Source organism: Arvicola amphibius, chromosome 7 (assembly GCF_903992535.2).
Source record: "Arvicola amphibius chromosome 7, mArvAmp1.2, whole genome shotgun sequence".
NCBI lineage: Eukaryota > Metazoa > Chordata > Mammalia > Rodentia > Cricetidae > Arvicola > Arvicola amphibius.
The window spans coordinates 119150932-119178215 of NC_052053.1; the positions used below are offsets into that span (position 1 = coordinate 119150932).

At 36.9% G+C, this 27284-nt stretch overlaps 1 protein-coding gene across 4 annotated transcripts in view; it reads left to right on the forward strand.

Moving 5' to 3' along the window:
- Positions 1-27284, forward strand: part of Ralgapa1 (Ral GTPase activating protein catalytic subunit alpha 1) — a 209075-nt gene that overhangs the window by 83484 nt on the left and 98307 nt on the right. For 3 of the 4 annotated variants that reach the window (XM_038335965.2, XM_038335967.1, XM_038335966.2), the window contains 8 exons: positions 5434-6969; positions 8704-8828; positions 10169-10385; positions 11884-12060; positions 19167-19319; positions 23965-24158; positions 24585-24683; positions 25292-25447. In XM_038335965.2, the coding sequence (XP_038191893.1) occupies positions 5434-6969; positions 8704-8828; positions 10169-10385; positions 11884-12060; positions 19167-19319; positions 23965-24158; positions 24585-24683; positions 25292-25447 (2657 nt within the window). The remainder of the gene's footprint in view (positions 1-5433; positions 6970-8703; positions 8829-10168; positions 10386-11883; positions 12061-19166; positions 19320-23964; positions 24159-24584; positions 24684-25291; positions 25448-27284) is intronic. The other variant, XM_038335968.2, reaches the window with a different exon arrangement.

Here is a 27284-nt window from a genome sequence, read left to right on the forward strand (position 1 = left end):
TAACATACTGAAGGCTCCCCAAAAGTCTGTTAACAAATAGAAACTACAGAATTCAGTATTTTTCAAGTTTATTTCAGCATATATACCTTCTCTCACATTTTGACAGTTTAATATATAACATTAAGGTTCATAGGACACAAATTTAGAAGACACTGAACTTAACCTTTAAATAAACACACACACACTATAAGTCAGATGATTATATCCATTTATATTGTAGGAATGTGAATTATTGCTTTATTTTTTGCATTGTAACTCATGGAAGTAGATTGATGGCTTGGAGTTTGTTTCTTCAAGGGGTAGGTGGAGAAGAGAGAAAAGATAGTTGTAGAAGCATGTAAAATTAGTGCTAAATTATAAGCAAATCATGGCTTGAATCTTCAACCATTCCAATTGGTTAATTATTTATGTTTCTTCCAACATTTGCGTACATTTCACTTTAGAGTAGTTTAGTGTGGGAACAAACCATTGATGGGCAGTCAAGCCATAAGTAAGCCGACCATAGTGATTTGGGTCTGTCATCCTAGCACCAGTGGGAATGAGGGAGGAGTGGGAGATCGAGAGCACAAAAGATAACATCTTTAAATAGAAAAAGAATTCAGAGAGAATTAGTAAGAAAGTGGACTTCATAAACTGGGTGTGGTGGCACGTGTCCTTAACTACCACATTGGGGACTTTGAGGCAGGAAGTTGTGAGTAGGATGCTAGGTGGGGCTACATACCAGGCTCAGTTCAAACAAACAAACAAACAAACCCATTACCACAACAAAATTCTACAAAAGAATAAAAGAACTAGATAGAGAAAAGCAATGTTTTTCAGGATTTTCTGTATTTCTCCCCATGCTTATAACCTTAAATGGACACATAATAAAATGTATCATAGGCAGAGACTGCTTGTTCGTTCCCAGTCACCCAAGACCCAAATAATCACACAGAAACTGTATTAATCACAACACTGCTTGGCCAATCACAGGTGTATTGCCAGCTAGCTCCTGTATCTTAAACTAACCCTTTTCCATTATTTTGTATTTTACCACAAGGCTTGTGGCATACTGGCAAGGCTCCAGCAGGCTCCCATGATGTCTTTCTCCTTTGGCAGCTACATGGCATCTCCTTGACTCTGCCTTTTTTCCTCTTCTGTCTGCTTGGAATTCCCACCCTACTCTATTTTGCCCTGCCATAGGCCAAAGCAGCTTTATTCATCAACCAGTAAACGCAACACATATACAGAAGGACTTCCCACACCAGTATATCCTGTGTGTGTCTGTAAGATCAGGGAATTGAGGATCTTTAACAAATTTACCAAACACAAATAGTAACACTGTTACAAGCAATCCCTCTGCCTTCAGTTAAAGTAGTAGTTTATCAGAAAAATGTCTAACCAATCCCTGTCACTGTGATGTGATTGAAATCCTAGCACTCCAGAAGCTGAGGCCAGCCTGAGTTACTTAGCAAGACCTTGTCTTGATACAAATAAAAAGGTGAAAAAAGAAAAATATTTTCCTCATAGTTTTTTGAAATTAAAATATAATTGCATCATTTTTCCATCCCCTTTCCTGATACTCTTGAATAACTTGGGGGCAGTGGGGAGGTAAATTAAAGTTCTTTAATTTTTCCTACACCTATTGAATTTTAAAAACATACTAAAATTGTTAAAGATGAACTATCAATTCTCAAAGTACCATTTTTGCCAGCTATTTTTTTCTCCTTTATTTTTAGAGAGCCATTCTACCTACATAGTTGCAAGTGCTGTGATGCCCAGTCTTAGAACTTCATATGTAGTTATGGACTAAATTATTGAATATCTTTGGAGAGTTTTCCTATACTAGTAACCAAGTGAAGGTCATTGGCATTATTCCAACACTGTTTCTTAACATAAGACTTGTCTTTAATACTTGGGTGGGTGTTTTCTTAGGCCCTTAGCTCAAATTCTAATACAGCATATTGGGGCTTGCAAAAACTCCAAATACACCTTTTTAGTAGTATTGGCGTCTAAGGAAACATGGTCTCTGGTCTGCCCCCCAGCGTCTGTTGAGAATTATTGCACTAGACGCCACTTATGTGCATTTGAAGGTGAGCTTAGCAGACTTTCTGGTCTCTTTTGCTTTTGAAACAGGGATTTTTTTTTTTTTTTTGCTTGTTTTGAGACAGATTTCTTTGTGTTGCCATGAACTCACATTGTAGATCAGGCTGGCCTCGAACTCAGAGATTCACCTGCCTCTGCCTTCTGAGTGCTCCACCACTCCCTGACTTGAGATGGGATTGTTTGTGCAGCCCAAGCTAATCTTGAACTGAGCGCTTTGTGCCTTCATCTCCCAAGGGGCTACCACTATGACTAGCAGTGCTTATTTTCCTGCTTAGAAGTTTCTTAAGCAAATTTGTTTATAGTACCAAAGTAATGCCTTCATGAAAGGAGTATTTAAATTTTTAATGATAGTGGCAATTTATTATTTATAATTATGTTTTCTGGCATAAGAAAGATGGCCTTTTTCTTTACTAATTTTTGCTGAGTAATAACGAAAAAAATTCTTTAATTAGCCTAGTATACTCCTCTTTATGCAATGATACTTCTTTTTTCCTGTCATCAACATTTAATAGCATATCCATCTTTGGAGCTCTTTGCACTTATAATATGATAGTTATAGCATAATTGCAAATTGCATATTCTTGGCCCTGAACTCACTTGTAGAGCAGAAGACAACTTTGAACTCCTGTCCTTCTTCGTCTTCTCATGAAATACTGGGGTTATAGGCATGTGCCATCACACTCAGCCTCCAAAATCTCTAATTTAAGATGTTCTTTCTGTTCTCGAGGAAGTATTTTTACCAATGAGCAACAGCTTAAAAAAAAAGCTCTCTGTGTTTGTGTGCATTTGTGTGTGGGCTTGTGCACGTGAGTGCAGGTACCCATAGAAGTCAGAGAGGGATCAGATCTAGAGCAGGAGGCTGCTGTGGGTGGCTGTGTGCTGCTATGGGCTGCTGTGCACTGTCTGACCTGGGCACTGGGACCCAAACTCAGATCCTTTAGAGGAGCAGTGTATGCTTCTCAGCATCCAGTTATCTGTCCAGCCCCAGTGAGCATCATTTTAATGTAATTGATGCTTTCCTTCTTCTGTATTATATCTATTTTGTATGATAAATACTTTTAAAAGAAATGGGGATAGTTGTATGAACAGCATAAAAGTCTTCAAGAAACCTAAATGGAAGGTTTTTTTCCCTTATATGCTGCAAGCTAACAGTAATACTTTAATGCACAATTTACCTCTCAAACTAGCAAAATAAATTTCTTTGAAACACAGTATCCAGAAAGATGTACCTTTTAATACAGAAAATAATTTTCAGTGCTTTAATGCTAAATATTACCAAGGAAACCTAAAAATAAGACTTGCCACATCTACAAATTATAGGCTTCCGTGAAGCATTGACTCAGTGGTCAAGAATTTTTTTTCTTGTTTATTTAAGATAGCAGTAATACCACCATTTTAGCTATTTTATGGATTCTGAAATTACACTGACTAACAATTTACCTTTTGTAAACAAGGAAACTACCCTTTCCTTCTAGAGGATGTAAATCTAAATCTAAATTACTGTGTACTTGTAGATAAATGATAGCTTTACTCTGATCTAAATGTTTAGTTAGAATGCTTTTGTGATAGTTTATTTCTTTTGTGTTTTGAGACAAATGTGCCCTTTTGTAGCATAGGCTAGCTTTGAACTCAGCTCTTCATCCCTCTGCCTCCCAAGTGCTAGATTATATCCTTTTCTAGCCACCTTGGCAGGCTTAGTTCTGTTACTTAGCATTTACATTACAAGTGTAATAAATAGCAATGATAGTCTCTTAAAATTCTCATTTTGTTTTGCTGGTAGATACAGGTTTTTAATTTCTAAATAAGCTAAAGACTTTATTTTTATTTATTTATTTGCTTTTTTGAGACAAGATTTCTCCATGTAAAAATCCTGGCTGTCCTGGAACTTGCTCTGTAAATCAGGCTGGCCTCAAATGCAGAGATCCATCTGCCTCTGCCTCCCAACTGCTAGAATTAAAGGTGTGAGCCATCACTCCCTAGCAAGACTTTATAATAAGGTTATAGGCATGGTGTTAATTTCCACAATTACACTTTGAAAAATTTAATATATGTATGTATGTACACACACACACACACACACACACACACGTTGGCAAGGGATTTCTATCCTGCCCAGTTCCTGCAGTCGTTAAGTCCCAAAGAAATCACACAGAGATCTACATTAATCATAAACTGATTGGCCCATTATCTCAGGCTTCTTATTAACTCTTATAACTTAGATTAACCCATTGTTCTTGTCTATGTTAGCCACATGGCTTGGTACCTTTTTCAGCGAGGCAGTCACATCTTGCTTATGACACTCAGGCCACCTGCACAGGGCTGGCACTACCCACAGTGATCAGGGCCTTCCTATATCAGTCATTAATCAAATCAAGAAAATGTGCTGCAAGCTTGCTCACAGGCCAGTCTGGTGGGAGCATTTTCTCAATTAAGGTTTCCTCTTCCTAGATGACTTTTTTTTCTTTTTCTGAGACAGAGCCTGTCCTGGAACTACCTCTTGTAGACCAGGCTGGCCTCGAACTCACAGAGATCCGCCTGCCTCTGCCTCCCAAGTGCTGGGATTAAAGGCGTGCGCCACCAACACCCAGCCATAGATGACTCTTAACTTGTGTCAAATTGATGAAAAACTACCCAGCAGAGTGGTTGTTTATGAGAAGGGCCACTCATAGGTAGATAAAATTTCTCTATAGCAGATTTAAATGTTTTTATCAAAAACATAAAATAACTTAATTATGTACTGATCATACTTTGTTTTCTACTGATTATATTTGATGGTAAAGAATAGAACTTAAGATTATAGTAAATAAAGTAAAACAGAAGAGAGCATATAGTGTCTTGATAGAGAGAATGTTACAGACAGGGAGGAGATTTCTATTACTATAATATGTGGGCAGCCCAGATAGCCGCAGTTGGGAAAAGGCAATGTCTTCTTCCTGCCTAGTGGAGCAGAATTTCTAAAAGTCTGCATGGAACATCTAGATCAGCTTTGCATGTTATGATCTCTTTTCTCCCTTGCTCACAATCTGAATAGGAAAAACTAACTGGTCTGAATTGCTCGGTGTATTGGCACAGCTCTATCTTAGACTGTACTTCCAAGTGTTTCATCTCCACTCTCCATATGCATGTTAACATCTCACGTGTACTTGGTCATTTTCTAATGCATTGACACCACATGCCTTGGGCCCATCATAGTTTTGAAAAATCAGCTATATTTTTTTAATTGGTTTTCTTTAGTTGAACTTACAAAAATAATCAGAATTTTATTGGGAAGCATATTCCTGGGTTGTGGGTGAAATAATTTTTTTAGATTTCTGTAGTTTCTACTATAAATAATTTTTTCTTTTGCAGATATTGATGATGCTCAAATCCTTCCCCGTTCCACCAGAGTCCGACATTTTTCACAGAGTGAAGACACTGGAAATGAAGTTTTTGGAGCTTTGCATGAGGACCAGCCATTGCCTCGAAGCAGCAGCACTTCTGACATCGTGGAGCCATTCAGTGTTGAGCGAGCCAAAGGTGCAGTTCCTGTCGTTGACAGTTCATCCCGTCATGCTCCAGGCTTGCAGAGCTCCACAGAGGCTTCTTCAATAACTAGATCCACTGAAAGCCACATCACTGATTCTCATAGCAGAGAGTCTTCTCTGGAAGTTGGTGATAGCATATATGACCATCTTTGTCATTTAATAGGTCCAGTAGAACTTGCAGATGCAGCTTTCGAACAAATCCAGTACATTGACCTTGAAGGAGATGAGGATCTTCTTTCTTCCCTGAAAGAATACTTTAAGGAAAACCAGGAAAATCATAGTAAAAATGAGCTAGGTAACGATACAGCTTCTCAGAAGGTGATTATTGCAGTAACTAGAGATGAAATACCATCTTTAGATAAATTAGAGTGCCTAGGCCAGGAATTAAAACCAGAAAATCTCATGTCTTGTGTTGGGACTCCTGAAAATACAGCATTTCAAAAAGAACCAAGCTCAGCTGTCTCCACGAGTACTCTTGCACCTAACCAGTCAGTTAGTTTTGCGAGAACACAAACTGCTGAAAAATCTAAACAACTAAATCTTGATGAACAGTCATTGGATCCTAGTTCAGGTAGCCCTTGTGATAAAGAAAAAAAGAAACCTCTATATAGACAAACAGCCACAGAAGTAGATGCCTGTGTAGATATAACACTAGGTGAAAAGCTTAAGAGTATACAAGTTAATGAAAAATTCACCCCATATATTATGCATGCCAAGAAAACTGCACTAAAAGCACCAGTAAACCGCAGAATGCCTCATGTTTCCAACACGGGCAAGCTTTCTCCAACCAAGAGGAGCTTGTCTGAAACAGTAACTCATAGGGCCAAAATCATGAAAATGGCTGCTAAGAAACGAAATACTGTTCATGTTACTTTTAGGCCATCTACTGAGTCTGTTCAGTTTTATAATCCACTGGAAAATAAAGAGGCTCCATGGAAGACGAGACTACGGAAGCTCAGTGGCTTTAGCAGTAGTAGCAATAGCAGTACCAGCAATACACAGTCCAGCTCAACTAGTGGTACAGACCTTGTAAAACCTGGTGTGTACAGACCTCTAGATATGATTGGTGCAGCATCAGTTAGCAAAACAGTGAAGGAATCCACAGAGATCCCCACCGCCACATCACAGAAGGAAGGAATTGCAAGTAACCAGTTAGGGAGTCGCAGTACTCTTAGGTCATCGAGTCACGAGGCAGGACTACAGCAGGGCTCCCTGGGTGGCGTTTATAAAACTGTTGTACATGCTCTTTCGAAGCCGAAGGCAAATGTTTCCCCACAGAGGCAGAACAGAATGCCACCAGAGGCTCCACTGAGGGATCTGTACAGTCATGTAATGGGCTATTTTGGAAGGAAAGCTGCAGGTGAGCACTTACAGTGTGCAGAGCGCAAAAGGAGAAAGACAGCACCAGTTTGGCTTAATGCAACTGAAGCAAGCTATAAGCAATCAAAAAGCTTTGGGATGGTCACTGCTTTCTCTCTGTTTGGTTATGCATGCGCCTTTCCCCAGCTGTATTTTTCCCAGCATACAATATTTATTTAAATTACTAATTTCCCTTATGAGGCATTTAGTTAAACCTCTTTGCTGCTGAACAATAAAATAGAAAGGGGAAGATGCAAAAACAAATTTAATAACCTTTCAAAGGTTAAATATTTTTCTGAGTGTGCACTAGAGTCTTGAAGTTTACTGAGGAGTTGGCTGTACTTTCTCTCTTGCCCCACTACTTTATGTCAAAATGGGCATTAGCTGTATCTAATTGAATTCACTTATTCTTACTGCTGAGTTGGTCTTGTATTTTTTCCTTGGAGATGGTTACTTTGACATCTAACATAACAGAAATCAAAGTCCTACAACCAACACCAACATTATACTTAACTATCACTGAAGAGGAAACCCTTTCTTTAATCTCAAAGATTTCATCACTTTCCGTTCAAGGCATTTCTGAAAAAAGTGCTGTAGACCTTTAGACTTTCATTCTTGTGTATATAATATGTTATATCTTTGCAAGATTTAAATCTTTATTATGAGATTTTAAATGTGCATTAAGGTTTCATAATAGCTAATGTTATTTCAATGTGGAACCTAAATGTGCAGATTAGAAAAAGGAAGCAAGATTGTAGTAACCACTTTATCTTGTTTCAAAATTAAACAACTTTACAGATACAGAAACGTAACTTTCAGCAGTAAGGTAGGTTTTGATTTCATTTGTTTTAACATGGTTTTTGTTAGCATGATTAACAACGCTGTATAATGCATCTTGCATTGAGCCATTAATGCCACTTGAGGGCAGTATATTACAGCTTAGCAAAGCCTGGCCAGTAATATAAAGACAATGGTATTACACAGTCTGAAATTCTTTGTTGTTCAGTAGGAATATAAATAGCGCTGGTTTTTCTTCTACAGAGAAATGAAATTTTCAACAATATGATACTGACATAATTATCTTTTTTCCCACAAGTTAGTTTCCCAAGGGAAAATAATTTTGTTACTATAAAATTATATTGTAGTGTTAATATTAAGCAAACCAAGTAACTATTTTGGTTTTATTTTTGCTTGAATCTTGCGAAAATTGAACCCTTTTTTCTTTAAGCACTGAGGTTAGATTTTAGACTAAATCTAAAAAACAGTATACCAAATCATGAAATTTTAATTTGTGTTCAAACCTAAGTGTGTTTGTGTCTCACTGAGATTTACATGATTTGAAAGGATATATTCCTTACAGTTACTCTCTGGGAAAATATGAGGGATTTGTGAATTATTAAGGCTCTGGAGCAGCATAGAGTAGGAAGAAAGAAAAATATAATATACCAGTTTCTTTATAGGCAATATTAACCTGACTTCAACTAGTGCTTACCTCTAGCTTTCTTGCTGTTTAAGGTCATACTGAAGATTGACTAACATCTGCTTAGTTAAATAAAGTAAATACAATTTACTAATTCTTAAATATTAAATCCAAAAGGAGGGAAATTATTCATAAGTGCATGTTTGGCAAATAATTGATATGGCAGAGGTATTTTATTTTGGATTATTTTGTTTCAGATTTAGAAGATAGAGTTAAGTTGTTGCTCACTATATGTAGTTGTTTATTTGCTTCTAGTAAGTAAAGAGGACACGAGCCCCAAACTGCCTCCTCTTAATAGTGATACTGGTGGCAGCAGTGCCAATGTTCCTGATCTGATGGATGAGTTCATAGCAGAGCGGCTTCGAAGTGGGAATACCTCGGTGAGCTTGCTTTTTCTCTAATTTATTTGGTTTTTGAGATAAAGATAGAGAACTAACAGATAGTTATAATGTATATGTGGCAATTTGTATTCAAAACTTCATTTTCCTGAAATTTAGCCCTCACTTAAAAAGTAATTAAAAAATTTTAACATGAATTTATTTTATGTGTGTATATATGTGGTGCTTGTATGCCATAGCATGCATGTGAAGGTCTGAGGACAGCTTCGGAGAGGAAGTTCTCTGCTTCTGCCCTGTATATCAACCTTCATAGTAAACACACCTTCACCCCTGACTTGCCAGTCCTTACAACTTTTTAAAGCCGGACTTAGTGGTACAAAGTTCTATCCAGCTGCTCAGGAGGCTGAGGTAGGAGGATACTAATTCAAGGCCTTGGCTAGGGTGCAGTGTAACTTCAAAGCCAGCCCGTACAACTTAGTGTGATCCAGTCTTATAAAAAGTAAAAGGAGAGCTGACTGATCTTAGTGATTGAATGCTTGTCTAGCATTTACAAATCCTTAGGTCAGGTCCCAGAAGGGGGTAGGAGGAGGAATATGTGTGTCTTTTAAATTAAAGTTTTTAAATTAAATGTTTTTTAAAGACATAAAACATTGAAGCATGGAGCTTTTCACTACAGACATCCTGGACCATCTGTTAGTAGTTGTGAGCAACTTCTTTCCTAGTTCCTCTTACTGTCTTTACAGTTGGTATCACCTGCTGTCAATAGGAAAAAACAACAGAAGTCACTTATCCCAGTTCCCATAGTTTTGATAACAAACATTTCTTAAACAAATCAGATAACTTCTAGAGTTCATGTTAAAATTTACCTTTTATCTTAAATATTGAATATCGGAATGAAAATAGAAGTTAATGTATCTCTAGTTCTTAGTTGCAGAATAATTTGTTTTACTCCATTTGGGTTTTAATTTGCCTGTGACTGTTACATTTCCTTTTATTTGAATTTCTTTCTTAGGGAGTAGGGATTATTTTAGAATCATAAAATGACATCTTTGCTATCTTTTCATTTACTGTCTCTTCTGTTTGCTTTTTTGTCCCACTGTAAGCTTTATTTTTCTTCTGCTTAAAGAGCTTTAGACGCAACACCATCTCACCTGATACTTGGGTCTTTGCTTTAAATAGAACTACAGTAGCTTAGGCGTCAGGTACATATCATTACATACTATTTAGATTGTTCAGTAAGTATGTTCCTCCTTTCCAAATGAGGTCCTAAATATCAGCATTTATACTGATGGTTATCTTGAAAACTAAAGGTTTTTGGGTGCTTGATTTAAAATTTTAAAAATTTTAACTGTAAACAAAAAATTTAATGTTTCTTGTTTTAGACTTTGACAAGAAGGGGAAGTAGTCCAGGCAGCCTTGAAATTCCGAAAGATCTCCCTGATATTCTAAACAAGCAGAGCCAGATGCGTCCTGTTGATGACCCAGGTGTACCCTCAGAATGGACATCTCCTGCCAGTGCAGGGAGCAGTGATCTTATGAGCTCCGATAGTCATTCAGATTCTTTCAGTGCTTTCCAATGTGATGGACGAAAATTTGACAGTAAGTATCGTTTACTGTTTGAGCATGTTTTCAGTCAGTTGTTTTCTGACATGTGGGTTGCGTAGCTTTTACTTTACTCTCTGTTGTTACTTAGGAAGTTACTGTATATGTTGATTTCACAATTTCTGAAGTAAGTTTTAGGGAATCATCTCAGGTTGAGACCATTTTAATTTGAAAAAAATGGGGGAGCAGGAGTTATTTAAAAAACCAAAACCACTGTCCCTCATAAGAAATTGCATTTTAAAGACAAAAGATATGAAAAGAAAATTATTTAGAATGAATGGTGTTAATGTTAAAATAAAGTGCCAACATAGTTATGAGATGCTATTCTTTAATCCACTCTTATTTGCTGTCCTTTGTTCAGCTCTCTACCCAGACTCTTCCTTGAATATTCCTCTATGTCAAATATCAGCTATTATTATTTGGTACCATATGTTACTACATGATTATGCTGTTGAAATTCTGTGTAATTCTAAGTGTAGACTTAGCATTCAGAGAATAAAGTTAAAAACTTTAGGAATCAAATTTGTGAGTTAGGAGGTATACTGGAGTATTGTATGTTTCCATCTTTTATGAGTTGATTATATACTGTTCTGAGCTCAAACAGGTGAGATTTTAAGACATGATGATGATGATGATGATGATGGGAGAGAGAGAAAGTAAGAGAGAGAGACAGATTTTTTTTTTTTTTTTGGTTTTTCGAGACAGGGTTTCTCTGTGGCTTTGGAGCCTGTCCTGGAACTAGCTCTTGTAGACCAGGCTGGTATCGAACTCACAGAGATCCGCCTGCCTCTGCCTCCCGAGTGCTGGGATTAAAGGCATGCACCACCACCACCTGGCTGAGAGAGACAGATTTTTAAGAATACTTAAAAAGTAGTAAGTGTATTACCAGCTATCAGAAACTACATAAGAATGACATTTTAAAATAATTATTTGTTGACAGATGTTTCTGTCTCACCCAGTCCCACAGTCATTCAGTCCCAAAGAAGCACACAGAGGCCTACATTAATTATAAACTGGTTGAACTATTTTCTCAGGCTTTCTTATTAACTAATTCTTACATCTTACATTAACCCATTATTCTTGTTAAAATAAACCCATTATTCTTGATAAAAGGCCTTGCACCTTTTATCAGTGAGGCATTCTCATCTTGCTTCCTCTGTGTCTGGGTGACGACTGCAGACTCAGCCATTCCTCTTCTCAGAATTCTCTTGTTCTGGTGGCCCCGCCTATACTTCCTGCCTGGCTACTGGCCAGTCAGCGTTTTATTAAAACAGTGCAAGTGACAAATCTTTACAAAGTACAAGAGCATTGTTCCACAGCAATTATTGTTAATAATAAGTTGTTACAATCTTAAAATGTTTCTAGTTGAGATCTTCTTCAAAATTTTACTGCTGCTTATATGTTCCAGAATGAAATAATGCAAAGAGTAGACTAGGAAGAATGTGAATATTTGCTTATTGTGTTGCTGAAGTACTAGTGTTTCTTCTTCCTACAGACTTTGGCTTTGGGACTGAGATTGGGATCCCTTCCTCTGCTGATATGGATTCAGGTTCTGGCCATCATCAGAGCACTGAGGAGCAGGAAGTGGCTAGCCTAACAACACTTCATTTAGATTCAGAAACAAGCAGCCTTAATCAGCAAGCCTTCTCTGCTGAAGTTGCAACAGTTACTGGTAAAATAACTCAAGGGAATGTTACTTAATCTTGGCTTTTAAACTTCCAAAGAATCTGGTTAAGTTTCTATAGCTTGTATGATCAACTGCTATTTCAATGGGGTTTTGCTTGTTTGTTTGTTTTGTTTTCATTTAATTTTTATTTTATTTTAACAGAGGAGAAAACAAAACAAAACAAAAACCCAGAGTAGTTTCTTGACGTGAAGTAATGTAGGTAAGCATTAGTGGACTTCATGTATATGCACCAGACTAGAAGCAGTTGTTAAACAGACAACCTAGAAGAGGAGAAGAGTACTTCACTATATCTTTTTCCCTGTTGTTCAGAGTCAAACTAGCTTTTGAAGCATTTGTTGTAGGAAATACAAAGCACTCTGCCAATAAGAAGACATATTTGTTAGTATACTAGCATACCTAGTGATACAGCAAATTATCCTCTTCAGATACTTTTTAAATGTGGCCAAACCCAACTTTAGTATAGTAAGTGGAGTCCTGGAAGTTGAGACATAATTACATAGATAAAAATGTTACTGCAGGGTTAGTGTAGAGATTACAATGATCTGGAAGATTTTACTGTGTGATCTGAACTCACTCTGGTTCCAGCCATACCCTGATGCACCTCACTCAGCGGTTAGCCATTCCAGTTAACAATCATGGTAGTCGCTTATGATTCTAAGCACCATGATCTCTTTAAGAACAGAAATACTTCCCCATGCAGGCTTGGTTCTAATTCTAGTTTATTTAAAACATTAGTAAAACTGCTGTGTTTTCAAAGGTTGTTACAATGTGAAAGAAAATGTCACTATACTTTTTTCTTATTTCTCTTTATTAATCAAAAATAAAGCTCCCACATGTGCTTATGTAGATGAGTGCACCTGCATGCATGTTTATACACACACAAAAGTAAATACATAGTTCAAACAAAAAATTCTAAAAATTAAAAATTATATTTCAAGGAATTGGTTTATATGGTCTCTTTTTTTAATAACTAAATGTCTAAGAAGTTTTTAGATACTACAAAAAATCTAGTGGGCAAGATTAAAAGATATGACATTTAATAATATAGCTAATATAAGTTCGATGCATATTTGGCATATGAGTATCAGTAAAAAATGTCTTTTCCTTTAAAAAGCTCTTTTAACAGGGAAAAACTTTGTCAGCTATTATAGAATCTTGGCAATAAAATTAAAGATAATATTGATTCTCTTATAGTTCATATAAACTGATTTTAAAATCTTAGGTCTTAAAAAATGAATTTAGGCCGGGCAGTGGTAGCGCACGCCTTTAATCTCAACACTTGGGAGGCAGAGGCAGACGGATCTCTGAGTTCAAGGCCAGCTGGTCTACAAGAACTAGCTCCAAGAGAGGCCCCAAAGCTACAGAGAAACCCTGTCTCAAAAAAAAAAAAATGAATTTAGGGATAACAAGATGATTCTTTGGGAAAAGGTTCTTGCTGCCATTCCTGAATCCCAGATTTACATAGTGGACGAAGGAAACATCTCCTCAAGTCGTCCTCTTACCTCCACACACATCCTGTGGTCAATGAGTACACACGCACAGAGAGTAAATCTAAAATATCTAATGTAAAAATAAAAGAAAATATCTAATGTAGTGATTGTTATGAAACAGGATAACACACGGAGATAAAAGAAATAGATTTGGATTCCAAAGCATTTGATGAAAATATTGTCTGTTGGAGTATGCTTGGCGTTTTTGATAAGTGTTAAGGAGATTTTTCTCCATGTGCCTCCCGTGTGACAGTGCTTATGCTAAGCTTCAGAGTCCTCAGGTTTCTGCAGCTGTCTTATCGTAGAAATTTTCTTGTACGTCAAGTAAAAGGAACAACTACCTAGTTAATAATATGACTCCTCCATCTAATTAATCCTAGGTAGAGTCAAATTCTTTTGATATATAATTATCATATGACCAATTATGTGATTGCTATAACATGATGCATATAGTATAGTTATTATTTGGGGCATTTATTGTGCCATTTTTAAAATGTGGAACCATTCTTTTGGAAATTGATACAAATATGTAAATTAAGTTGATTTTTGCTTTACTGTATAGAAAAAAGTGAAAAGGGCAGAATTTTACAATTATTGGGTTTAGAACATTGATATTTCTGAGCTAGATAGAAATTCAACATTAGAAAATGAAATTATATATAAATTATATATATATATAAATTATATGTAAATTATATATATATATATATATATATAAATTATATATATATATCCTGTTTAGGGCCAGTGGACTCTCCTATGCAACAACCATTGGCTGTTCTGTAATGCAGTTTATGCTACACATTACTTAAAGTAAAAAAAAGATGGTTTGCTGTGTGTCATGCATGTGGTAGACACTAGCAGTGCAGCAATATATAATAAGTAGCAAGCCTGTGCTTACGGCATTTGTGTGCTACTGAGGGGTGTTCCAGACTGAACAGGCATGTTGAAACCAGTATGATAGTGTTATAATGTGAAGGTATGAAAGCCAACCAAACTATATGGCAGGGAGTTACACTTGGTAAGGTCAGGAGTTGGCATCAGTAGAAAACAGTGTCTAAACCAAGAATTTAATCAGGATTCTGTGCAAAGAAAAGAAAATATGGAAAAGGTCTAGACTATGATGATTTTAATAAATGCAGTTCATTTAGCTAGAATACAAAAATTGTACATAGATTGTAGAGTACAACAGCATTTCATGTACCCCGCCCTGTGGGTCAGCTATTCAAGGTCCTCTGAAGGGGCGCTACCTGAAAGAACATGGGCTGGAGAGAGAAATGAGACCAAGCAAGTTTCTATTGTCAAGGTCTCCTTTATTAGGGTGAAGGTTACAGCTTATATAGCCCTTGAATGGGGTGGGGGTAGGAAGGAACTTTTGCCAGAGTAGCAAAGCACCCCTGGTGTAAGCGGAAACATTCTTTTTGTGATTCCATTAACAAACAGTTTTCAAGATAGTTGGAATGTAAGGCGGGTTCCGTTAACAAACAGTTCTTAAAATGGTTGGAATGTGAGGCTCTCTGCAAACATCCTTAAGACAGTGGTCCTTGCTATCATATTTTAGGACAATGGTCCCTGACAATTTCAGAGGCCTCTGAACACTAGGAAGTGAATTGGAGGGTTTACTAAGATCAATGAGAAAACTTGGAGGATGTTTGTTTATTTGTTTAGGGTCTCAGGTTGTAGCCCAGGTAACCTTAAATTCATGATCATCCTGTTTTAGCCACCCAAGTGCCAGGATTACAGGAATGTGTCACCATATCTATTGATTTGCAAGATTTTTGTTTGGTTGGTGTTCTGTTTAGTAGTTTTTGAGGGAAGGGTTGAAGTTTTTTCACATTTATGTATGTATGTTGTAAAGGTATGAGCTGTGGTGCATACCAAGGTAGGAGGATGGTTTACCAGAGTCAGTCGGCCTCCCTCTATCATGTAGATTCTGCAGATTTCAGGTTGTCAGATTTCTTAAACAGGTGCCTTTAACTGACTGAGTCATCTTGCTAACTCCATTTGCATGTGTTTTAAAGACAGGGTTTCATTAAGCCCAGGCTGGCCTCAAACTGATTATGTAGCTGAGGATGATGATACTTAACTCTTTTGTTGTTGTTGTTGTTGATTTTTATTAAGTTCTAAATTTTCTATGCTCCTCCCCTGCCTGTCCCCTCCCCTTCTACCCTCTCCCAGGGTCCCATTGCTCCCAATTTACTCAGGAGATCTTGTCTTTTTCTACTTCCCATGTAGATTAGATCTATGTATGTCTCTCTTAGAGTCCTCATTGTTGTCCCTGGGATTATAATTTGTGGGCTGGTTTTCTTTGCTTTATGTTTAAAAATCACCTATGAGTGAGTACATGTGATAATTGTCTTTCTGTGTCTGGGTTACCACACTCAAAATGTTTTCCAGCTTACCCATATGCCTGCAAAAGTCAAGCTGTCGTTATTTTTTTCTGTTGTGTAAATGTACCACATTTTCCGTATCCATTCTTCTGTCGAGGGGCATTTAGGTTGTTTCCAGGTTCTGGCTATGACAAATAATGCTACTATGAACATAGTTAAGCACATGTCATTGTGGCACAATTGAGTATCCTTTGGATATATACCTAAAAGTGGTATTACTGGGTCTTGAGGAAGGTTGTTTCCTAATTTTCTGAGAAGGGGCTGTACTAGCTTGCACTCCCACCAGCAGTTGAGGAATGTTTCCTTTACCCCACAAGCTCTCCAGCATAAGTTGTCATCAGTGTTTTTGATCTTGGCCATTCTTACAGGTGAAAGATGGAATCTCAGAGTTGTTTTGATTTGCATTTCTCTGATGACTAAGGATGTTGAGCATTTCCTTAAGTGTCTTTCATCCATTTTAGATTCCTCTGTTGTGAGTTCTGTGTTTAGGTCTATATACTCCATTGTTTTTATTGGATTATTTGTTCTTTTGATGACCAATTTCTTGAGTTCTTTATATAATTTGGAGATTAGACCTCTGTCTGATGTGAGGTTAGTGAAAATCTTTTCTCATTCTGTAGGCTGTCGTTTTGTCTTGTTGACCATGTGCTTTGCTTTTCAGTTTCAGGAGGTCCCATTTATTAATTGTTTCTCTCCATGTCTATGCTACTGGGGTTGTATTTAGGAAGTGGTCTACCTGTGCCAATGCATTCAAGTGTACTTCCCACTTTCTCTTCTATAAGGTTCAGTGTGGCTAGGTCTTTGATCCATTTGGACTTGAGTTTTGTGCATGGAGATAGATATGGATTTATTTTCATTCTTCTACATGTTGATATCCAATTATGCCAGCACCATTTGTTAAATATGCTTTCTTTTTTCCATTTGATATTTTTTGCTTCTTTGTTGAAAATCAGGTGTTCGAAGGTGTGTGGATTGATATCCAGGTCTTTTATTCGGTTCCATTGGTCCTCCTGTCTGTTTTTATGCCAATACCAGGCTGTTTTCAGTACTGTAGCTCTGTAGTAAAGTTTGAAGTAAGGGATTGTGATGCCTCCAGAAATTCTTTTATTGTATAGGATTGTTTTGACTATCCTGGGTTTTTTGCTTTTCCATATGAAGTTGAGTACTGTTCTTTCAAGGTCTTTGAAGAATTTTGCTGGGATTTTGATGGGCATTGCATTAAGTTTATAGATTGCTTTTGGTAAGATTGTTATTTTTATTATGTTAATTCTACCTACCCAAGAGTATGGAGATCTTTCCACTTTCTGGTATCTCCTTCAGTTTCTTTCTTCAAATATTTAAAGTTCTTATTATACAAGTCTTCTACTTGTTTGGTTACAGTTACTCCAAGGTATTTTATGCTATTTGTGTCTATTGTGAAGGGTAATGTTTCTCTGACTTCTTTCTCGTCTTGTTTATCATCTGCATACAGGAGGGCTACTGATTTTTTTAAGTTAATCTTGTATCCTGCTACATTACTGAATGTGTTTATGAGTTGTAGAAGTTCCTTGGTAGAATCTTTGGGGTTGCTTATGTAAATTATCATATTACCAGCAAATAGTGAGAGTTTGACTTCTTTTCTGATTTATATCCCCTTGATCTCCTTTTGGTATCTTATTGTTCTAGCTAGGACCTCAAGAACTATATTGAATAGATATGTAGAGAGTGGACAACTTTGTCTTGTTCCTGATTTCAGTGGGATCACTGGGAGTTTCTCTCCATTTAGTTTGATGTTGGTTGTTGGCTTGCTGTATATTGTCTTTATTATGTTTAGGTATGTTCCTTGTATCCCTGCTCTCTCCAAGACCTTTATCATGAATGGATGTTGTATTTTGTCGAAAGCTTTTTCGGCATCTAATGAAATGATCATGTGGTTTTTATTTTTCAGTTTGTTTATGTGGTGTGTTACATTAACAGATTTTTGTGTGTTGAACCATCCACGCATCTGTGAGATGAAGCCAACTTGGTCATGGTGGATGATGGCTCTGATGTGTTCTTGGATTCAATTTGCCAGTATTTTATTTAGTATTTTCGCATCAATGTTCCTGAGTGAGATTGATCTGTAATTCTCTTTCTTAATAATGTCTTTCTGTGGTTTGGGTATCAGGGTAATTGTAGCCTCACATTTGAAGACTTTAAGAACAAAAAAGAAGCAAACTCACCCAAGAGAACTAGACAGCAGGAAATAGTCAAATTAGAGATGAAACCAACAAAATAGAAACAAAGAAAACAATACAAAGTATCAATGAGACAAAGAGTTGGTTCTTGGAGAAAATCAACAAAGTAGACAAACCTTTATCCAAACTAACCAAAAGGCAGAGAGAGAATATCCAAAATCAGAAATAAAAAGGGGGACATAACAACAGACATGGAGGACATACAGAGAATCATCAGGTCATATTTTTGAAAACCTGTACTCCTCAAAATTTGAAAACTTAAAGGATATGGACAACTTTCAGGACAAATATCACTTACCAAAATTAAATCAAGACTAAATAAGCAAATTAAACAAACCTATAACTGCTGAAGAAATAGAAACATCATCAAAAGTCTCCCAACCAAAAGCCCAGGACCAGATGGTTTAGCTCAGAATTCTACAAGATTTTCAAAGAAGAACTAATACCAAAACTCCTCAAATTATTCCACACAATAGAGACACTGAACTCTTGACAGCTCTCAGTGCTGGGATTATAGGCATATGTGTTAATTTCAATAGAATTCTTAATGAGGATAGAATCATTGCATTTTCATGCATTTTTGATGTTTTATGAGAATGGATTGGTAGGAAAAAGTAGAGATAAGGGCTCCCTGGGAGCTGGGAACTACTGTAAACCAAGCTAGCATTGATCTATATTATTATATAGAAGAGTAGATCCGTCACTATTGACCTGTTCCAAATTCAAATGAGAAAAAGAGAATAGCAGTGGTACCCTAGTTTCTGTAGGTAGGTCAAAAATCAAGATAGAGGTTGCCACTGTCACTGGTGGCTCCCATTACCTTGTATTCCTGATCCTGTGTTCATCTAATGGTAGGCAATATCATGATATTTTTGACATCTTTGGACTGTATATAACCTGCTTTATCCTTTGATGTTTTAAAATTATGTCTTTTTGGTATTTGAAGGTACCCTGAATACATTCTTCACAATGATATTATGAAATTAATTTTGCAGGTTCAGAAAGCGCTTCCCCAATACATTCAACTCTGGGATCCCGGTCACAGACACCTTCCCCATCTACACTAAATATAGATCACATGGAACAGAAGGATCTGCAGCTCGATGAGAAGCTCCACCACTCCGTTCTGCAGACACCAGATGATCTAGGCAATGTTTGCAACTCATATATTTGCTGTTCTTACAGAGTACTAGTATCAGAACCTAAGTCATCTTAGCTGTGATTATTTATACTTATTTAAAGTCTTTGATTTTTCTGAGTCTTCTGTTGTTTTTCTTGCCCTTAAAAGGGGCTATTATTCTAATAGCTCTGGTTTTTTTTTTTGTTTTTGTTTTTTGTTTTCATTTTATCATAGTTTTAAACATCCTTATAATTAAGGCTTTTAATTGGTGATAGTGATTGCACTATTTGGGTTTGTATCATTTATTGATATATTTGTCCTTTCCCTCTTCCTACCCCCCCATCCCTCTTTTCCTCTCTTTCTTGTTTTGAGACAAAGGCTCACTGTGTATCCCTGAGTGGCCTGGTCTAGAACTCACAGTGAGTTCTGCTGCCTCTGCCTCACAATTGCTAGGATTAAAAGTGTTTAAATTTTAATTTAAATTTTGACTTTGAGATAGGGTTTTGCACTGTAGTCCAGGTTGGCCTCTAACTCCTTCGGCCTTAGCTTCCTCAGTGCTGGAGTTCTAGGTGTGCTCACTGTGTTTCAGGTCTCTTAATACTGTATTTGAATATGCTGCTCACTCACAGGAGGAAGCAGCAGTACTATCTTTTGTCAGCCAAGCTTTCAGTAAAACAATTTGTCAAATTAGTAACTTTACCTTTTTTTTTATATATATATACAGGGAACTGAAATCCTGCATGGTATAAAAAGCATCAGATAAATACTTGGCTGCATATTTTGAAAATTAGTTAATGACGTAGTTGACCAAATATTTATTTATAAGTCATATTAAAAGCCCATTTTTTATTATTCATATAGCACATTTATTCTTACCAAAGGAAGAAATGAAAGCTGCTTAATTCCTGGACTACTTTCTTTAAAGGGCTCATTCCATTTTATTTATATGTATATAAATATGTGTGTATATATATATGTGTGTGTGTGTGTATGTGTGTGTTCCTGAAATTATATTAATTTGTTTTTCTATTTATTGTTGATATTCTGTTTTTATTGAAAATAGATTCTTCTCTTATACAATACATACTGACCACAGTTTTCCCTACTCCACTCAGCCTAGAACCTTCCCACTTCCCCTCTTTCCCAGATCCACTTCCCCTACATTTCCTCTTCAGAAAAGAGACAGCCATACAGAACAAAACAAGATACAATAAGACAAGGCAAAAGCACTCATATAGAGGCTGGACAAGGCAATCCAATGGAGGAAAAGAGTCCCAAGAGCAGACAAAAGAGTCAGAGATACACCTGCTCCCATTCTTAGGAGTCTCACAAAACACCAAGCTGACAGCCATAATGTATGCACAGAGAACTTTGTGCATATTGCATGTAGGCTCTGTGCTAACTGCTTCAGTCACTGGGAGCCTGTGTGAACACTGTCTAGTTGATTCGCTGGGCCATGTTCTCCTAGTATCCTCCATCCCCTCTGACTCCTACAATCCTTCCTTTGCCTGTTCCCCTGGGATTTCCAGATCTCTGAGGGGAGGGATCTGATGTAAACCTCCAGTTTAGACTCTCTCTTTACATAATGTCTGGCTGTGGGTCTCTACCCGCTGTCATCTACTGCTGGAGGAAGCCTCGCTAATGATGGCTGGACAAGGCACCAATCTATGAGTATTGCAGAATATTATTAGGAATTATTTCAGTGATTTTATTATTTGTTTGTTTGTGTGCCAGTTGTTTGGTCTCTGGGCTATCCAGTCTCCTGTTCACAGCCATCCAAGCAGTATAAGACACTGACTCCCTCCCATGGCATAGGCCTCAAGTTGAACCAGACATTAGCTGACTACTCCCACAAGTTTTGTACCACCACTGCCCAAGCACATCTGGCAGGCTAGGCAGATTGTAGGTGGAGGGTTTTGTGGCTGGATTGGTATCTCTTTTTCTAGCCTGGACAGTACCTTCCTGCACTAAAGAGATTAGAATGTAGAGGTAAAGGCTCCAAGATGCAGGGCCAACTCAATCTCTTGACTTTCAGTGAGCTGTGTGGATGTTGCCCTCTGCAATGGTGTCTTACTGTCAGTTTTCAGAGAATGATCTTCTATTCTAGCATCAACCTAGGTTATTCAGGGATCTCCACAAGACCCCTTTGGCCAACAACTCAACCAAATACAACCCAGTCCCACCACTGGAAGCCTTGCCTAGCTACAAAAGATGGCCAGTTCAGACTCCAAATCCTCCATTACCATGAGTCCTCACTACCTCTACCCTCATAAATTCCAGGAAGTTTCCACTGCACTAGGTTTCTACACTGCCCTCAATGCCCCCCAGTTTCAGTTATCTCTCCCTGCACTGTCTCCCTCTACTCCCTGCATATACCTGATCCGTCCCTTTCCAGTTCCCACTTGCAAAATCTATTTCTTCTTCCTAAAGAGGTCCAGAGTGCTTATTCCTTAGCATGCAGTTTTAGAACTCCTGTGTTTCTGCTTTGTGGATTATGGTGACCTTTAATATTTGTTTGTATATTGTTTTTCTACCATTTGGAAGAAAAATTTTTAATTACAAAACAGTTAACATGACTAGTTAAAAAATCCATAAATCATTCAAATAAATTTTACCAGGCTTTTACTGTTTTGCTGGTTTATACCTGTTTTTCCACATAAAATTAAAATTTTTAAATATTTTATACCTGTAAACTTAAGTAGCTCTGTCCCAATAATATAGGCATACTTCCCTTATGGCCATAGCATATTAGCTTCCCTCACAATATTTAGCATCAGTTGCCGGTCTCTTAACTTCCGTACTTTCCTCAGTTATCTCATCAATGGCATTTGTAGCGGCCCATACAGCTTGATCCAGATTTTAACTAAATACTGTTTATTATTTCTTGCCCTCTTAGTTATTTAATATTTTGTAGTTTACTTTGTGAAGGCTAAGTCAGAGACAAATGAATTGATTTATCTCACTATTCATACACACACACACACACACACACACACACACGTATGTATAAAGAAGCTGTGGAACAGGAAGACATTACAACTCTGTGTAGAACTCAATCTCTTTCTTTTGATTTACTTACTGGCTTTATACTGAATGCCAATTTTTAATCTGAAGATTAACTACATAATACCTTTTAAATGTTATTAGTTATTGTATAATTCACATACAAAGAGAAAATTTAAGCATTACAAAATATAAGATAAATTTCTTGCAAAAATGGACCAACTATAAATTACCAATATATTTGGGATATTATCAAATATGAAAGATCCTATTTAAGCTGGGAGATGGTGGCACATACCTTTAGTTCCAGCATTCAGGAGGCAGAGGCAGGTAGATCTCTTAAGTGTAAGGCCAGCATGGTCTACAGAGTGAGTTCCAGGACAGCCAGGGCTATACAGAAACAACTCCACCCCCGCCAAAAAAAAAACCTGTTTAAAATTCATTTTGTCCATAAAACATTTAATTTCTTAAGTGCATTAACTGCAAGGACATTAACGTTTTTGTTTATTTTTGTTTACCTGTTTACTGCAGGGTCTCATTGTGTAGCCTAAGCTAGCCTTGAGCTCTCTTGAAACAAAAGTCCAGGCTGACCTTGAATTGGCAAAGATCCTTCTGCCTCAGCTTTGCTAAGAGCTTGGGTTACAGGCCTTAGGTACTATTTATACTTCCTTATAATTTCCTATACACTTGTATGCATGTAATAATGGATTTTTTAAGCTGTAAAAAAAAACCTAGCAAAACAATCTATTTTATAAGTGAGGAAGTATAGTCTTAAATAGTTAAAAATAATTTGTTTAACGTGGTTAGTGGCAGAAATGAGACAAAGATCAAGATTGCCTGTGTTTTCACCTTTTCAGTATTAAAGAACAAAAGATAAAAAACATCGTTATGCCAGACAGTGGTGGCATGAGGCAGAGGCAGGCAGATCTCTGAGTTCGAGCCCAACATGGTCTATAGAACTAGTTCCAGGACAGACAGGGCTACAAAGAGAAATTTTGTCTCAGAAAACAACAACAACAACAGCAAAAAGGCTTAATTACACTATTATTATGTTCAAATTTTAGTACAAGTGTCTTTTTATGTTGTGATACTTCTTTCAGTGTTACTGTTTGCATACTCTAGCTTCAAAGAAATTGGCTTATGAAGACTTCCTACAGGAATTACTTTTAGCCTAAAATTTTCTTCTTGATTATATGGCTTACTATTATATAGAAGTGAGAGTGTGTGCTTATAAAATTGATATTTATGTCCCATATACTGTCTCTATCACAGGCCGGCAAGATGGCCCAGTGAGTAAGAGCACTGTAGCACAAGCCCCACCACCTGCCTTCAGTCCCCAGACCCACAGTGTAAGAGGAAAACCACCTCTACGCATGCATGCCTTCTCACACAAACATCACGGACATATACGGATAATGATTTCTCCTTTTGGTAGCTGTACAATAAGTGGTAGTTGCATATTTTTCTTCAGTAAATCTCAATAAATCCCTATTAATAAGAAATTATCACCAACATAGGGAATTATGTATTAGAAAGATTTTGACATCAGAAAAAGTTACTTATATTTACATTCCTTTAGTTCACATTCATAGATATTTGAGATTATTCACTTAAATTGCCTCTTTCCGGTACTAACTCTATTGTGTTTTTTTTTTTTTTTTCCCCTTTAGAAATCAGTGAATTTCCATCTGAATGCTGTAGTGTAATGGCAGGAGGTACTCTCACTGGGTGGCATGCTGATGTTGCTACTGTTATGTGGCGAAGAATGCTGGGCATTCTGGGAGATGTCAATGCTATTATGGATCCTGAAATACATGCTCAAGTTTTTGATTATCTCTGTGAACTTTGGCAGAATCTAGCCAAGGTGAGAAAAAAACAAAGGCTGTAAGAGGAAATGGAAAGAAAAATTAAGTATTGATAAATAGAAGAAGGCTGGTTGTGGTGCTGCACACCTGTAATTCTGGCACTTGGAAGACTGAGACAGGGTAGAAGCCTTGCTAGGCTACATAGCAGGCTCCGTACAAGCCCTGTCTATTCTGTCTGAAGAAATAACAAGTATCCTCTCCACCTCCCTCCGACAAAAAAAGAAGAGGCATTTGAGAACATAATTACAACTTTGATCTTGTTTTGAATTAAACAAATGTTCAACATGAAGTCACTTGGCCATAATTAGCCGTAATGAAATAGGTTGTTATGGTAGAGACTGGATTTGACTTCTGTTTAAGGTAAAGCAACTAAAAGAAGAAATAGTTTTAATACATGTTTGTTATTGTTTATTTGAAAATTATAGATCAGAGATAATCTTGGCATTTCAGCAGATAACCTGACTTCACCTTCTCCACCTGTTTTGATTCCTCCGTTAAGAATTCTTACACCTTGGCTTTTTAAGGTAAGCTTGACATATAAAATATTATTCTTTACTAAGTTAGTCTTGAGCAATTGATAGAAATGTTAACAGTTATTTGGTCTTCAAGAACACTTAGTTTGTAGCCAGTATCTTTAAGAAATTTTGCATAGAAAGGAGAGTTAGGCATAGCAGAATTACGTTTTTATTTGTTTTTTTTATTTATTTAATCAAGCAAAACTAAGTGTAGAAAAGTATGCCAAAAATGTTTTAAAATGTACTTATTTTTATTCATTTTCCCTTGTTAGGGATCTAACCCACAGCCTTGCACATGCTAGACAAGTGTTGTAGCACTGAGTATACCCACAGCTCTAGAGGAGGCTGTCTCATTGTATTTAGATAAAAAGAAAGCACAAACTATAGTTTTAGAGATTTATTTTTTTTAAATATTGTTTTTCAAGTGAAATAGTCAGTGATTATTCATATGTATACTGAATTATTTTGGCTAACAATAGTTTTCCTAGTCCCGACTTATAGCTGGGTAGACCAACAAAGAAATATATGAAAATAGATATTGCTTATTATATTCGATTGTTTAAATATTTATAAACAATATTTTGTTTTTAGTATTAAAACTGATTTCTTCGTTTTAGGCAACCATGTTGACTGATAAGTATAAACAAGGTAAATTGCATGCATATAAACTTATTTGTAATACAATGAAGAGAAGACAAGATGTATCTCCAAACAGAGATTTTTTAACACATTTCTACAATATAATGCATTGTGGATTGCTTCATATTGATCAGGTAAACATGTGTACCTACTAAACATTGTTTTATCAGCTGTGACAGTTAGTGGTAGTTGTCAACTTGACAAAAATTAGAATCACATAGGAGATGGGCCTCTGAGCATGTCTGTGAGAGAGATTGCCCTGACTACATTAGCTGAGATGGAAAGACCTGCCCATGTGAGGGGCACCATTTCCTGTGCAGAGGATCATGGACTGTGTAAGATAGAGAAAGGAAGCTGGGGATGGCATGAATTCATTCATTGCTCTCTTCTATCTGTGCACATAATGTGCCCAGCTGCTTCAAGTTCTTGTTACTATGGCCTCTCTGCAGTGATGGATTGGAACCTAGAGGTCTGGGTTGAGCAAACCATTTCTCTGTTGAGTTGTTTTGGTCAAAGTATTTTATCACAACAGGAAAGGAAACTAAGACATTGGTTTTTAATTATGCCTAACTCTTGCTCTAGAAGATGTAGAGTTAAAACTGTCTTTCATATGTAACAATTTATTTATAATTCATTTCCACTTTATGACCTCCTTTATTCTTGAAAGGTGATTGAAAACAAGCTATTGCAGTACTTAATGAACTGATGGCAGTATTCAGTTTTTTTATTATTTTATTATTTTTTAAAACAATCTTTTTTTTATTTTACATACCAATCCCAATTCCCCCTTTTCCCTATTCTCGCTCCTCCCACCTTTTCCCCACCCCAGCTCTCATCCACTCCTCAAAGAGGGTAAGGCCTCCCCATGGGAAGTCAACAAAGTCTGTCACATCACACTGAGGCAAGACCAAGGCACCATCCCCCCCCCCTTATCTAGGCTTAGCAAGGCATCACTCCATAGGGAATGGGTTCCAAAAAGCCAGTTCATGCACCAGCGGTAATTCTAGGCCCCACAGACTGCCCAAGCCTTACAGCTTAGCTTTCACATACTAACAAATTTACTTTTTGAAGAGATTAAACCATCCTTTGATTACGTTGTCTTTTCTTAATATTCCAGTGTGTCTTATTTTTAAGCATTTTATACTTAATTCTTAATCAACATTTGAGGTATATGAATTTGCTCACCTTTTCATACAGCAATCATAAGGTTTATTCTACTCTAAAATTTACCTCATATTTTTTATTACTAAATTACATTGCCATAATGATAATTACATTAACTTGGGAGCTGTATCCTTTATGATCATTGAATAATCATAGATAAGATTCTAGGACACATATTTGAGCGATCTTGATCTTAATTGGAAAACGCAAAAGTGTGGAAGAGTACTGTAATTTGTTTAAATGTCCATTGGAGAACACTAATATTCAAAGCTGATAATTATATTTCCTTCTGAGCAAATGAGAAAACTTTCTTCATTAATTTAAAAATAATTGTAGTGTCCAAACACTATAAACATATCTCAAATACTATTACATACTTACTACTACAAAAGTAGAGTTTTCATTTAAGGTCAGTCATATTTAGTGGAGGGAAGACTGGTTGGGAGAAGAAGGGGATCAGTAGGAGTAGGTGGGGCAATGACAAGAAAGGGTTCGGGGTAAATATGACCAAAGTATACTATGTACCTATGTGAAAATGTCATAATGAACCATATTATTATATGTTGTTGCAGGGGACTGCTTGTTCATCCTGATTGCCTGACAGTTTAGCCCCGAAATAATCACACAGAATCCATATTATTTAAATCACTGGTTGGCCCATTGGCTCTAGCTTCTTATTGCCTAACTCATACTGCATCACCACAAGGTTGAGGCTTACCAGCAAAGTTCCAGCACGTCTGTCCGCAGTGGCAGCTGCATGGCTTCCCTCTCACTGCCTCCCTTCTCCCAGCATTCAGTTCCATCTCC